Here is a 15,354-nt window from a genome sequence, read left to right as displayed (position 1 = left end):
CACCATTTCCTGACCTACCTCTGCCCCCCCCCCCCCCCCCCACCCCATGTCTCCCTGCCCTTGCCCCCACACCCTGCTCATGTCCCTGTCTCTCCCCCCTCCCCCCCCGCCTACCTCAACCCTTGTCTCCTGCTCATGCCCCCTGCCCTTGCTCCTGGCCTGCCCTTACCCCTCCCCCCCCCCCGCCCACTCACTGCCTACCCTTGCTCTTGCCCCACCCTTCAGCCCATGCCCTTGCCTAACCCCTCCCCCCGCCTGCCCCTACCCTTTGCCCCCTCTGCCCTCTCTCAGGCTACTCTGTGGCTGTGACTGGCGCTGGCGGCCCTGGGCGGGCGGCCGCTGTGACGCAGGCGGAGCTGGGGTTGCCATGGCGCCGGGCTGGCAGGAGGCGCGGGCCCAGGCCCAGGCCCGCCTTCTGCACACATCAGCCCCAGTTCGCACGTCAATGTGCGTCAGCCGGGATAACATGATGCCTCCTGCAACGGCCGGCACCTTGTAGCTTTTTTTTTTTAATTTCCCTTTTGTTGTCTCCGAGGCCGGTGAGATTGCGCTCTCGCCTCCCCTCCCCTCCCTGCCAGACCCTCCCGCTCAGACTCCCGCTTCCCGCGGCCCACGGCTCCCGTCCTCACCCCTCACCTCCGGGGAGAGGCGGAATGAACTTGTTTCCCAGCGTGTAGTTGCCTCCTCGCCCGGCCCCAGCATGGTCATGGCGGATTGTCCGGGCAAACTACACCGCGGTCCCGTCCGGGTTGGCTTCTACGATATCGAGCGCACTCTGGGCAAGGGCAACTTCGCGGTCGTTAAACTGGGCCGACATCGCATCACCAAGAGTGAGGTAAGTGGACTACTCATCTCCCCTCTCCCTTGTTTGGACGGTGGGCACAAATTGTGTGTGTGTGTAGGAAGGAGCAGCAGGCACTGGTTTACATCGAAGATAGACACAAAATGCTGGATTAACTCAGTGGACCAGGGCAGGCAGGTAGCATCTCTGGAGAGAAGGAATGGGTGATGTTTCGGGTCGAGACCCTTCTTTAGATTGAGTGGCTTCAAATACTGTGCTCCTCAACATCCCCAGGTCGCCCCCTTCTCCCCACAAAAATAATAACTTGGACCGAATTGTTTGTGAGGAACTCCTTTGTGTTTTACCTTCAGAGCTGTGTTGTGTTCCGCTGGGCGGGCTGAGGGGTTTGGGAGAGTCGGGCGGCGGGTGTGGAGAGAGGACCAGATGGTGCTGCTCCTCGTTTGTCAGGAACACTTGTCCGTGTTGTGGATGCGAGAGCAGGAACACTCCCGGATCGTTTACACGTGTCAAATGGAGATATAGTCTCTTTATTTATCTATCATCCACACTGATGTTCGGCGGTTATTTGTGATTATTATAATTCTTTGGTTGCATATCTACATGCAATAGAAGGTGCCTTTCAAAAAGCCTTTCAGTGATGAACGCGACACCTCATTAACCAAAGGATATTTGCTTTTGAAGGACAATGCAGTAAAATATTAATAGTGATTTATTTTGGGGCGAAAATATTACTTTCTAAATTTAATTTTGAAACATTGTATTTAAGATTGGGTTTAATGTAACCAAGTGTTACGTATTTTTTTACAGCCAGGCTAAAGTCGTCTCTGTAATATAGGTGATGAGATAATCTGGTTCTCTTTCTCTAACAATGCGTCAGATACAAATGCATGAGGATTATTTTAAAGGCAAGCATGCACCTTTAGGGCAATGTATCCAATAAGTGCCTATTGTTCCAAGCATTGTGGAAATATTTCACTGTAGAAGTGAGGTCCACTTCAGGCAAGTTGCAAATTTCTCTTTCAGGCGTAGCACGACTCGAGATTTCTTTGTGACAATTGGTTCCTTAATAGAGAGGGGGAAAATGCCTTCGATTATGTTTAACCGAGCGAGTTAAAAAATAAAGGGATGGCTTAAAAAAAATAAAATACGCCTTGATACTCTTTAGAGCATTACATAAATGAACTTTGGAATGGTTGCACCGCAGGTTGGGAGGTAAACACGTAATTAGATGAGCGGGCTGAATTGATTTTCCGCTGGAATCGGGAATCGGGAGTTACATTAATGAAATTGCTACAGCAGCAAGAGGTGGATAAACTTGTGGGACACATTGGGGATTGAGCTTTTAATTAAACCCCTTTTAAAAGTAAAATTGTTTTATCAAAATCTTTTTTTTTCACCTGGCCTTTGTACTAAATGGTGCGGAATGGATTGAAGTAGGAATTTAAATTGCATAAGCGTTTTGCCCAGGGCATTATAAAGAAAAATATATTTAATAGGTTCACTGCGAAGCTGTTCAGGAATTAAAAGATTTGTTTTTAAAGGGTTATCCCATGTCACCGGCACAAGTTTCTCCTAGACCTTAGTGTTTCGTTAAAGCTAGGATAACGCGAAGAGTATTTCAATTACTTGACGAGAGGACTTTTCAGGCATCATATTTCGGCAGGTTATCGAGATGTAAAGCGTTTCCAATCATTGATTGGGGGAAATAAAATTACACCTTTCAAAATTACTGGGATTTTCAAAAACTTTGTAACACTATTCTCACTCAGCCCCAAGACTGACTTCCCTTTCGGTTAAAGAGTTGTACTCCAGAATATTAACAAGGTTATCATATTTTCCTTATGAAGTTACTGACAAGCAAGTGCACATGGAGCAAAAGGAAATGTGTTCCTGATATCTGTTTCTAACAAAGAAAGGATTTTTGTTTTATTTCGATTTCAGCAATGCCAGCTAGAATGTGAGAGGCGTCTGAACCAAGGCTGGGGGATTCGATTTTAATTTCTACACTGGGGTTAATGCTAAATTGCTGAGTGCAATATACAAGTTTAGTGCAGAAACATGGCTAATATTTCGGTTGGGAGTTTTCTTGATCTTTGATATGTTTTGCCTTCTCCCTGGTGTGGTTAAATACATGGAATACATCAAAAGGGATGTACCGGTTACCACAGAAATGAACGGCAAATGAAACCCGAAATTAGAACTGCTGGAAGTATGAAATAAAAACTAGAAGTTGCTGGAAACACCCAGCAACAGGTCAGGCAGTCTCTGTGGAAAGAGAAACGGGGTTAAGATTTCAGATCGGAGAGTTCTGACGAAGAGCCACAGATGCTGAGTATTTCCAGCTTCTTCTGTATTTATAAGTGAAATGAACGGCATCGTCCTCAAAGAGGGTAAGAGTGGAAACATCCCATCAAAGTGCGGTTGTTGATGCGCAGCTCAGGGCACTGCATACTTTTCTATCTTCTCAAATCTAGCAATTGTCAGGCGACTGCGATAAGGAACAGTCAAAGGTGTTTTAATTGTAAGGCACACCGACAACTGAACAATTCAATTCTTACTTGCAGAAGCATAACAGATCTGTAAACACAATACTCATAGATAGTATATAATAAACAAAAAAAATAACACTAGCAATACTAGTGCATAAATAGCCCAAAGTCCGTAGACCGAAGATAGTCCATTGTTCATGTCTGTGTGTTGTGTAGTTTTCAAGAGCCTGATGGTTATTGGGAAGAAGCTATTCTTGAATTTTGTAGTCATAGTTTTCAGACTCCTTTAAGATCTCTCAACCTTCTTCATCATGCTAGAGGGAGTTAGATGTGGCCCTTGTGGCCAAAGGTATCAGGGGGTGTGGAGAGAAGGCAGGTACAGGATACTGAGTTGGATGATCAGCCATGATCATATTGAATGGCGGTGCAGGCTCGAAGGGCCGAATGGCCTACTCCTGCACCTATTTTCTATGTTTCTAAGGTCGGAGTGAAATGAGAGTATGGCCAGGGCGATGTTGGTCCTTGATGATGTTGGCTGCCTTCTTGAGGCAGCCCCTCTGATAGATCCATCTGAAGATGGGGAGTTCAGTACTAGTGATGGACATGGCAATGTTTACCACTTTATGTGATCTCATTTGAGCATTTGAGTTGCCGAACCAGACCATGATGCAACCAGTCAACATGTTCTCTACTTTTTAGTGTAATTTAAAGATACAGTGCGGAAACAGGCCCTTCGGCCCACCGAGTCCACACATATTAACACTATCCATTAGGGACAATTTACATTCATACAAAGCCAATCAACCTACAAACCTGTACATCTTTGGAGTGTGGGAGAAAACCAAAGATCCTGAAGAAAAACTCATGGGGTCTTGGGGAGAACATACAAACTCCCTACAGCCAGCACCCATAGTCTGGATCCAACACGGGTCTCTGACGCTGCGCAACCATGCCGCATGCTGCCCCACACCGAACATGTAGAAGTTCAAGAGAGTATTTGTCGACATACCAAATCTCCTCAATCTTTTAAGGAAGTAGAGGCATTGATGGGATTGCTTGCATCAATGTGATGGGCCTAGGAGAGATCTTCAGAGATGGTTGACGTTGCTGCCTCTCCAACCTGGTGATGAAGACAAATTTGTGGATCCTTGGCTTTTCCCTTCTAAAGTCAACAATCAGATATATCCCTAGTCTTGCTGACATTGAGAACATGATGGTTGTTCTGGCATCATTCAATCAGATTTCCAATCTCCTTCCTATACTTTGACTACTTATTACCTGTTATTCTCCAATTCCTGTGCTGATGGTTATCGAAGAGGAGGTGTTGTTGCCAATTCGTATTGATTTGGTCTGCCGATGAGGAAGCCGAGGATCAAGTTGCATAGGGATGAGCAGAGTTGCAGTTCCCCGAGTTTGATAACAAGTTGATGATGGCATTGAACGCCGAGATGTTGTAGCTGAACAACACCCCGACATATGTGTTCTATCACAGAGTGGAGAGCCAGCAAGGTGGTGTCCCCTTTTGAACAGTTGTGGTGCAATATTGCAGAAGTATTAGTATTGGAGAAGGGACCCTTCTTCAGACCTATTGGGGGGGGGGGGGGGGGGGATTCAATGTTCATGTTCCGCTGGGTGGTAAGCTACCCAAGCAGAATATGAGGTGATTTTCCTCCAGTTTGTGCATGGCTTCTCACTGGCAATGGAGGAGGTCCAGGGCAGACAGGTCAGTATGGAAAGGGAGGAGGGGTTAAAATTGTTAGCATCCGGGCGATCCAAATGGCCTTGGCGGATTGAGCGGCAGGTTACGGGATCTGAGTTATTGCAGAGGTTAGGTGGGCTTGGACTTTATCGCTTAGAGTGAAAGGGAATGTAATATTCATATAGATGTAAAGAAAAGGATTGTAAAGCTCAGGAATAATATGGATGATGGGATTTGTAAATTTAGTAAAACATATGTAAGGGGAAATATTGAACAGGGCCCTTGAGGAATATGGGAAGCAGGAGAGAATTGAAACAAGGAATCAGTTGGGCTAAAATAAGCAATAAAATGTCCTAAGCGCATTGAACTAAAAAAAAAACGAAAGTGTTATTATATATATATATATATATATACTAGACCAAGTGAGACTCGTTGGGCCCCGTCCCCAACGCAATAAACCACCACTCACCCACAGCCCCCACAGGAGGCCTGGTCCCTCAACGCAACCCGTTCCCCAGCGTAAGATTCCAAAACTCGCCCGTTGGGTCCCTGTCACACGGGAGGCCTGGTCCCCCAATGCAACATTACACCACTAACCCATAGCCCCCATGGGAGGCGTGGTCTCCCAACTGAAGCCGTTCCCGAACTAAATATTCCATCACTCCCCTGCCTGCCGCAGCAGTTCCAATTGCAATACTAATTCGCCCTCCCCCTCCTGTTGAAGCACTTGCTGTGATATCCCATTGAGGTGAAAAGTTCACAGTGTTCCTGTATTGCAACTTTGTATTGAAGTGTGTTGGAAGCTGGCAGGAAGGATTTTAAGAGTAAAAATCTTGTTAAAGTTGGCATTTTCAAAGCTTTAATTATCAAACGTAAAATATAGCATAATCACTGGAAGCTCCTGGAATAAGGCTCTCTGAGAAGCTGCAGTTACCGTTGGCAACATCCCATTGTGATGTCATTGTGGCACTCGGCAGCTTGAAATCTTGAGTAAACCTGAGTACGGCGTGTAGTGGAAAAATGTGAGTTAGAATATGTAAAATTTTAAGCGCTAACGCATAGCATTTTGAGGAAGATACAAAACATACATGCACACTCACGCACACAAGATGAGACCTTTAGTGTATAGATTGATAGCTAGAGGGTTGCTAGGTAAAGGGTAGGACTACAAGGAAAAAACAAGGACATTTATACCTGGAACCAGAGGAAGTGAGCAAGATACTAAACAGGTAGGTACTATAACAACATATAAGACATTTGGACAATACATAGTTTACAAAGGCTTAGACGGATATTGGCCAAACCCAGGCAAATGGGACTGCCATAGATTGTGCATCTTGGTCGGCATGGACAAGTTGGGCTGCTCCTGTGCTGTATGACTCAATGACTGTCCTTTCCCCTCTTCTTTCCTTATCCCACTCTCTTCTTACCCCAATAATCCCTTTCCCTCCTATTCCTCTCTGCCCCTATTCCTCCCCCTCTCATCTATCCTCTCCTTCCTTCCCCATTCCCACCCCCACCTCTGTCTCACCGCTTCCATTTCCCTTTCTGCTGCGTTTCTTTCTCGCAATCTCCCACATTCGTTAATTCTCCTTTCCTTCCTCTTCTCTCCTCACCCCACTCAAAGCATCCCCTCAAAGCTTTTCTCCTTCCATTCAATTTACGGCCTTTCCCTCTCCCCTTCATTTCCTCTTCCTTCTACCATGCTCTCTCTCTCGCTCTTTCTCCCTCTAAGCTTCCCTCTATGTTAATTTATTTCTCCCCCCTCCTCTTCACGCTCGTTTCTGAACCCCTTTAGCTTCCTCCCCCTCATAATAGCCTCCTCATAGTTTCCATCCTTCCTCTCCCGTCCTCCCGAGGCTGCTCCTACCACATTCTCAGAACAGCTAACCTAGGGGTAGTGCACAAATTCCTCTTCTGTGCTTCCAGCCTTGATCCTTCTTGCAACCCTCCCCCATTCCTCCTTCTTTTCTCCTTATCTCACCAGACCGGGCGGGGGGGGGGGACATACATTTGTAGCCTCATTTGAATATTGTCAGTCTTGGTATCGGTAATCTCAGTGTCAGTACTTGTATTTGACCCCGAGTTCGGGGAATAAAATAAAGCATAAAGCGCCACTGCTCCCCCACCCCCCAAAAAAATTCTGGCCTGCATATAGCCTCTTCAACAATAAAACCGTGAAATTGTTGGCTTTTAATATTTTTTGTTGAAGTTAAGCCACAAATAATTTTAATTATAAAACTGTAATTTAGCATGACTTTGAGAGCTTATTTGGATGAATCAAAGGTTTTATATATTTTTTGTATTTAAATATTTTCTACTTCTGGTGATTGATTTTTTGTAAATATGACCTTAAATATCGCGCTAAATGACTGCGGGGCTGTTGGACCTTGGAATAAGGGAGCGCCACTCACTCCACACCACTAAAGTGTATCAGCTGGTGAGTGGAGATCGGAAACAGGACACTGCACGTTTGTGTAGAGGCTGATCTTTTATACACAGTCCCTTATTGTCCAAGTTCTTTGTTCCTTTCTGTATCTTCTCAACAACAATACTGAATGCTCCTTCCCGCAGACTCTCATATTCAAACGCTGCCCGAGTCCCCGCTGTGAAAAGTGGCTGGAGGTGGGAGTGAAGGCACTCAAAAGATTCTTCCATTGATTGCGTTTTTTGTTGTGTTGCCCCGGGGGGCGTGGGGAGGGGGGGGGGGGGGCCCCAGGATTAGGGGCAAATTCAATAGTACACATCCGTCTGCCCCAAGGTCCAACCGCCGGATGTCCCGGCTGGTTATATAAATAGTCGGTTGAAACTATTTGTAGAGTTAAAATCGAAATAATTGCTTTTGTCGTCGTCATAACCCAGTAGAAATAAGTTTGCCTATAAATTTAGAACATGGCACTTTAAAATTCTGTTAGGATGTTTTGTAGATCCAATGGAAGGTACATGATTAATACAAGACATTACACCAACATTTTGCAAATTCATGAAATTATAGATGCGTGATGCTGTGTCTCTATGTCTATAAAGCTCTTTGAACTATTTCCAAAATATTACCCTGCTGCTACGTTGAAATGTATCAATCAGACGGTGCCATTGAATCTTTGCTACAAAATCTGTTCCGAATCCCGCGTCCTGCGCGCAATTCGCCAGTCGGCACAGGGGAGGAATATGCTTCTGTTCCAATAAGGCTCTTGTTTTTCATCATTTTATGTTTGCACGGGTTAAAAGTTCAAGTAAAAAAGTCAGTTCCGTCACGTGGCGAACTCATGACAGAGGATGACAAATTGTTTAAAATGTGTCCACTAACAACCCAAGCTTGCAGCACACCAGGATCAAGCAGCCGGCAAGATCGACTTTGAATATAGTTTTATGCATTAACAAATAGGCCGTTTGAAAAATAACGTGTTACTGAATTAAATGTCGCTCTCAGTACTGATTAGTGAGCGTTGTGCCTGGAACAGTGATTTAGAGATTAGGCAGTTTGTTCATCGTTCATTGATTTCGTTTATATATTGATTTAGTTACGTGTTTTAGCTGGTGCTTAATCTGATTTGAAATATGCACATATACTTTAACATCATACATTTAAGAGTGGCTTAATTTTTCAGAGGCCATCTGTGCCAATTTTGTTTTTAAAATACATTTAATTAGAACTAGTCTTTCGATGTTCTTCTAAAAACGGAGTAAACCGTGAAAAAAATGAAGGGATGTGTGGTGGGATGGTCAGCATCAGTGAAAGACCTCAGGCTTAAACCAATATGGTATTTTGTAAGTTCTTACTAATCAAGAATCTGTTAAGGAAGGAACTGCAGATGTGTTAGAAGTAACTGCAGATGCTGGTTTAAACCAAAGATAGACACAAAAAGCTGGAGTAACTCAGCAGGACAGGGAGCATCTCTGGAGGAAAGGAATGGGTGACGTTTTGGATTGAGACCTAACAAGGGTCTCGACCTGAAACGTCACCCAATTCTTCTCTCCAGAGAAGCTGCCTGTCCCGCTGAGTTATTCCAGCATTTTGTGTCTATCTAAGAATCTGTCAATCTCCGCTTTATAAAATATCCAATGACGACCTCTACAGCTGTCTAGCAATATATTCCACATTCTCTTACTAAAAAAATTCCTCATCATCTCATTTCTAAAGATATGTCCATTGATTCTGAGGCTGTGCCTTCTGATCCTACACTCTCATATTACTGGAAATATTCACTCTAGGCCTTTCACTATTCAGTGTTTTTTATAAAGTTCCCACTCATCCTTCTAAACTCCAGCAACTACAGGCCTAGGACCATCAATTGATACAAATACATCTATAGGTGCTCCTGAACACATCATCAGTGATGTAACCTGGGGTCATTGGATGTTTCGGGTCTTTCAACATCAGACACCCTCACCCAGGCGACCCAGCCGTGGTTGATCAGACCACGACTTGTGTTCAGGTGGCATTCGCTCCTCCCCATGGACCTTCTCTCCTGATCCAGAGTCATCTCGAGGCCTTCTCCGCTGCCTCCGTGGTGTTCTTGATGGCCCTTCTCCTCACCACTCCGTTGATGCCCAGTGCACTGAAGGCTTTGTAGAGCGATTGCCCTGCAAAACCTCTGCAGCCAACCTCGATGGGCATACACCTTGACTTCCAGCCCTGCTTACAGCAGTCTATGACCAGCTCTTCATACTTGGCCATCTTCCTCTCGTGGGCCTCCTCCAGACGGTCCTCCCACGGCACTGTCAGTTGCAACAAGACAATGTTTTTGGTTGCCTCTGAGACCAGGAGGATATCTCATCCTTCTAAACTCCAGCAACTACAGGTCTAGGACCATCAAAAGCTCATCATATGTTAACCTGATAATTCCTGTAAACCACATCTGGCCCCTCTCCAGCACTAACGCATCCCTCCTCATAAACAGGGCCCAAAACTGCTCGCAATACTCCAAAGGCGGTCTGACCAGTGCCTTATCAATACTACATCCCTGCTTTTATATTCTAGTCCACAGAAAATGAATGCTAACATTGCATCTGCCTTCCTCACAATTGATTCAACTTGCAAAATAACCGTTTAAGAATCCTGCACCAGCACTCTCAAAGCCCTTTGCATTTCTGATTTCTGAATCCTCTTAATATTTAGAAAATAGTTTATGCCTTTATTCGTATTACCAAAGTGCATGACCACACACTTTCCTACCCTGTATTCCATTGCAATTTCTTTGCCCATTCTTCCAACTTCTCCAAGTCCTTCTTCGGACTCCCTGCTTCCTCTACACTACCTGCCCCTCCAATTATCTTCATATCATCCACAAACTTAGCCACAAAGCCATCAATTTTAAATCATTATTATACAATTTGAAAAGTTGCGGGCTCAACACCGACGTGTGCAGAACACCATTAGTCTCTGGCAGCCAACCAGAAAAAGCCCCCTTTATTCCCACTCCTTGCCTTCTGCCATTCAGCCAATCTTCTATCCATGCTAGTACCTTCCTTATAATACCATGGGCTTTCATCCTGTTTACCAGTCTTTTGTTTGGCACCTTATCAAAGGTCTGCTGAAAATTCAAGTGAACAAGGGTCCCAACCTGAAACATGGACCCATCCCTTTTCTCCAGAGATGCTACCTGCTGAGTTACTCCAGCATTGTGTCTATCTTTGGTAACATTCACTGACTCCCCTTTGTCTATGCTGCTATTTTTTCCATCAAGAGTTCCAACAAATTTGTCAGGCAAGATCTAAAAGGACGCTGACCGGCCTATTTTATCATGTGCTTCTAAGTACTCAGAAACGTCATCCTTAATAATGGACTCTAAAATCTGACCAACCATTGAAGTGCCGCTCTTTTGTCCCGCTTCCTTTTTGAACAGTGGAGTAACAATTGTAATTTTCCAGTTCTCTGGGACCACACCTGATTCTAGTGATTCTTAAAAGATCACTACTAATGCCAGCATCAAGTTATCTTCATAATCTTCCTCCCCACTTCCAGATACCACACCAATTAGGCCATCACTACCTGTGCCATGTCATAGGTCAGCTCTCAATTGGTACAAACTAGGAATCAGATCTGGTCTGTAGCTCAGTTGCCTACTGTGTTCACTTGGCTGCTGGAACAAAATGCAGCACCTCATCCTGATATAAACTAATACTGGCTGCATTGCTTTATTGAACAATACTGTTGGCTCTGTTGCAATGCGTGGTGAATGGGCAGGAATAAGTTACAAAGGTAACACTATGGTAACCCTATCCTGTTTTGAAATCTGAAGATATAATTTGCACTAAGGATCTCATCCTTTGAACAATATGTCTTCGTATTGGGTAATTATTGTCACGTGTGTTGAGATACAGTGAAAAACATTGTTTGGCATCTATCCAGGCAGATCATACCATACACCAGTACATCAAGGTAACACTGAAAAGAAAAAGAAACAGAGTGCAGAATATAGTATTACAACTGCAAAGAAAGTGCAGTTAAAACATGTGCAAGGGCCACAATGAGATAGTGAAGATGTGAGACGTCCATTCAATAATCTAATAGTGAGGACGAAGATGTTCTCGAATCTGGTGGTACCTCCTTTTAACCTTTTGTATATTCTGACTGGGAGAGAAGAGAGAGTGACGAGGATGGGAGTGGTCCTTGATTATTTTGGCTACTTTCCCAAGACAGCATGAAGTGTAGATGGAGTCCAGTGAACGCAGCGGAAGAACTTAGAACATGAAACAGTTCAGCACAAAAACGGGCTCTTTGGTCTACTATGTTTGTGCCAAACATGATGCCAAGACCAACCCATATCTGCCTGCACATAATCCATATCCCTCCATTCACTGCATATACACGGTTGATGTGCCTAAGGGCCCATTTATGTACACCACAATTCCACGGCTTTGATTGGTCTAGACTGTTGCAGCTACCCTGATTGGCTGCATTTGGCTGTCTTCATTTAAGACCTACAAAGTATAATGCACCAAAGGTGCAGGCAGCCGATGTGAGAAATGTCTTTTTTGCAAGAACATAAATGTAGCTTACTATTTCCAAACTGCCTGGGGCAGAGAGGGAAGCTAATTTCAGTATTATCTATAATTCACACAGTTCATTCTCCTTTATGGTCCATGCACTTATCTTACTGAAGGATCTTTTTGAAGTCTCCACTTGCTCTCCCTCCTTCAGAACCTCAGTCTGTTATCTTAAGTAAAGATTAAGAAAGGCTCATAAAATATTGGAATAAAGTTGCATAGTTGGCATGTGTTCAACCAAATATAGTTGAAGATCACCACGTGTGCCCAAATCTTGATTTCTGAAGATAGTATTATGTTTCACTGAGTAACGTAGGTATCTTAATAAAGTTTTGAAGCTGGTGAATATATGGGGCCACAGAATAGAACTTAGTGGCTTTTATAATAATGCCTTTGTACAGACTGGAACTAAAATAAATAATATGCTAGGTTTGATTACTGCACCCAAAGGTGGAATAGAACTTTATTTTCTATCAAACAAAACAAAATTTTGTTTTATATTTTAATGTGTGGATAGAGCAGTATGATGAGTACCTCCATGATAGTTGGACTGTAAGGATAAAAGCACCTTATGTATGAATTGGAAAATTCATATTTTATATTTCAATGTCATTAAACTGGAAAGAGTGCAGAAAAGATTTACGAGGAAGATGCCAGGACTCGAGGGCCTGAGCTATAAGGAGAGGTTGGTCAGGCTAGAAGATTTTTCCTTGGAGTGCTGGATGCTGATGGGTGATCTTATAGGGGTGTATAAAATCATGATGGGAATAGATAGGTTGAATGAAGAGTCATTTACCCAGGGTAAGGGAATGAAGAACCAGAGGACATAGGTTTAACGAGAGAGATGAAAGATTTAATAGGAATCCGAGGGGCAGTTTTTTCACTCGGATGGTGGTGGAATGAGCTGCTAGAGGAGGTAGTTGAGGCAGGTACAACATTTAAAAGATGCTTATGCAGATAGATTGATTGAAACGGTTTAAAGGAATATGGACCAAATGCGGGCAAGTGGGACTTGCTTAGATGGGGCATCTTGGTCAGCATGGACGAGTTGGGCCGAAGACCTGTTTTCATGCCAAATGACTCTAATTAAATTTAGGCAAGAATGCTTTTGGTACCAAATGCAATATTTTTTAACGCCCCGTCCCTCTTTGTTAAATACAAGGCGTTGAATTTAGGTAAGTAAAACCAGGGCAGGACCTGCACCAAAAGTGTTGGGGCCTGTGGAGTGGTGTAAAACAGAGAGACCATGAGGTGAATGTGCATACATCCATGAGAATGATGACAGGGGTGGGCATGCTTGCCTTCAATAGTCAGGGTATTGAATGCAGGAGTCGGGTTGTCATGCTACAATTGTGCAAAATATTAGTAAGGAGGCCCATTTGGAGTATTGTGTAGTTCTGGTTGCCCTGCTGAAGGAAGGATGTTAATTTGGAAAGGGTGCAGAAACGATCTATATATAAGGGTGTTATCAGAAAGATTTGAGCTATAAGGAAAAGCCAGATAGGCTGAGCCCACCTCTTGCCTGCCCGGAAGCCAAGGAGAGGCGAAAATAAAGGAATTTTCATTGTATAATTGTTCATGTTTCTCCTGTAGGTGTGGTAAAGAAATTAGAAACCCCATGATTTTTACCATCAAGTTTGTTAATTCAGTACTATATCCTTTCAATTTCGTTCAAAAATCAGTTTAGTGGTTGATGTTTTGTATCATCAATAAAGTCTTAGAAGCCTTTATGGCCAAGCCGTGCCTTGCCACTTCATCGTTGCATCATAATCTGCTTGTACTCGCAATTGCTTACAATTGACCTAATGGACAGAATTGTTATGGTTAGCTAGGGTTTACTTCAGTATACCGACCAAGAACTGACTTGAGGGATCTTGCTTTATGTCCTCAGTGAGTGATTGTGCAGTTGCCCAAGAGTTGTGAGATTAGTTTCCAAATGAGCCTGTACATGGGCTCTGTGAATTCAGTACTTCACGCCAGGGCTTAATTCAATGAATGATTGACTCTTATTTGATGGAATGGCAGCTCACAATCCTATCCCTTCCCCGTGCCCCCCCCCCTTTCCCACCCACCTTGTCAGCTTGATAATTTCCCCTTTGTACACTCATCTCCCATTCCTGACTCGCCCATTTCCCTTTAATCCCCCTTATATTCCCTCCCTCCTGTTCACTTCCACCCATACCCCCCCCTCTGGCTTTACATTTCACTCCTCCTCTACTCTCCTTTTCTTACAAGCTTTTGTCTCCTTTTCACCTCTAGCCTTTGTCACTTACTCCCCCCACGTGCCAATAAAGCCCTCCCCTACCTACCTCCACCCATGTACCAGTAATCTCACTTGCCAAATTTGGTCCAATCGCCACCTCCCTGGATGGTTCATCAATAAGCCTCTGCGTGAGGATGAAGTCATACAAAATGATCAACATGTCTCTGAGTTGGCAATTAACTGTGGGAATTAACCTGACTATTAGAAAGATGATATGCATTTTATGGCATAATGCTCTCCAAGTTATGGAGTAGAATACTGATGTATTTCCGTGGCTAATGTCACAAACACTTGGTAATATATTAAATTCACCCAATAGTTTAGCGTCTGATATGACCAGCTGAACTAATGATTGACTTGGTAAAGAGCATTCCCATTTGTATGTTAGTCAGTAGGCTGATTCCTGGATTTGTATTGCATAATCATGACCTTCTATTTGCATCACCGTCACTTTATCTAAATGAGTACCGTCTGCGTAAAAGGAGACTCGAGATGATCATTAACCAATGTGGTTTTCCATTTCAAGAACAATCAACTACTATCAAAATAACGTTTGTCACTTCTGCAACACACCCAAAAGTGCATTGTTCTCCGAAAGCATTTTGAACTCAATGGTAGAAACCTGAATTGGAGACGCATGTAAACTGCAGGTGCCGGTTTACAAAAGAGACACAAAGTGTTGGAGTAACGCAGTGGGTCAGGTAGCAACTCTGAAGCACATGGATAGGTGACGTTTCTGGTAAAGACTCACACGTGTTGGAGGTGGAACAACAATGGACAATGGAGGACCCAGTGTGTGGGGAGCGTGAGGGAGGGGGAGTGGGAAAACAAAAGGGGGTCCCGGAGCAGGGAAGGGGGCGGAGAACAAAGGAGAAGATGGCGTACTTTGTAACTTTGTTGGCGCAGAAGGTGGCTGCCATTTACATGCAAGCAAAGAATTTCACTGTGCCTTGTAACATGTGACAATAAAGTACTCCATTCTGCATTATCTAATGACTTATCCCTTTGTGGGATTGTGTGTTACTAACTAACTGGCAGCTTTATCATTGACAGCACTTCAAAGTTGGTGATTTTTATGATACATTGGGATACCTGACAAAATCAATGCAAA

General features: G+C 43.9%; 1 protein-coding gene across 1 annotated transcript in view; it reads left to right on the top strand.

Moving 5' to 3' along the window:
* The first annotated feature begins 381 nt into the window (after positions 1-381).
* Positions 382-15,354, top strand: part of sik2a (salt-inducible kinase 2a) — a 98,866-nt gene continuing 83,893 nt past the window's right edge. The window contains exon 1 of the mRNA XM_055660688.1: positions 382-835. Within this exon, the coding sequence (XP_055516663.1) occupies positions 701-835 (135 nt within the window). The 5' untranslated portion in view covers positions 382-700. The remainder of the gene's footprint in view (positions 836-15,354) is intronic.

The sequence above is a fragment of the Leucoraja erinacea genome, chromosome 32 (genome assembly GCF_028641065.1).
Source record: "Leucoraja erinacea ecotype New England chromosome 32, Leri_hhj_1, whole genome shotgun sequence".
Classification (NCBI taxonomy): Eukaryota; Metazoa; Chordata; class Chondrichthyes; order Rajiformes; family Rajidae; genus Leucoraja; species Leucoraja erinaceus.
The sequence above is the reverse complement of the archived record's forward strand: the minus strand, read 5'-3'. Positions and strand labels throughout refer to the sequence as shown.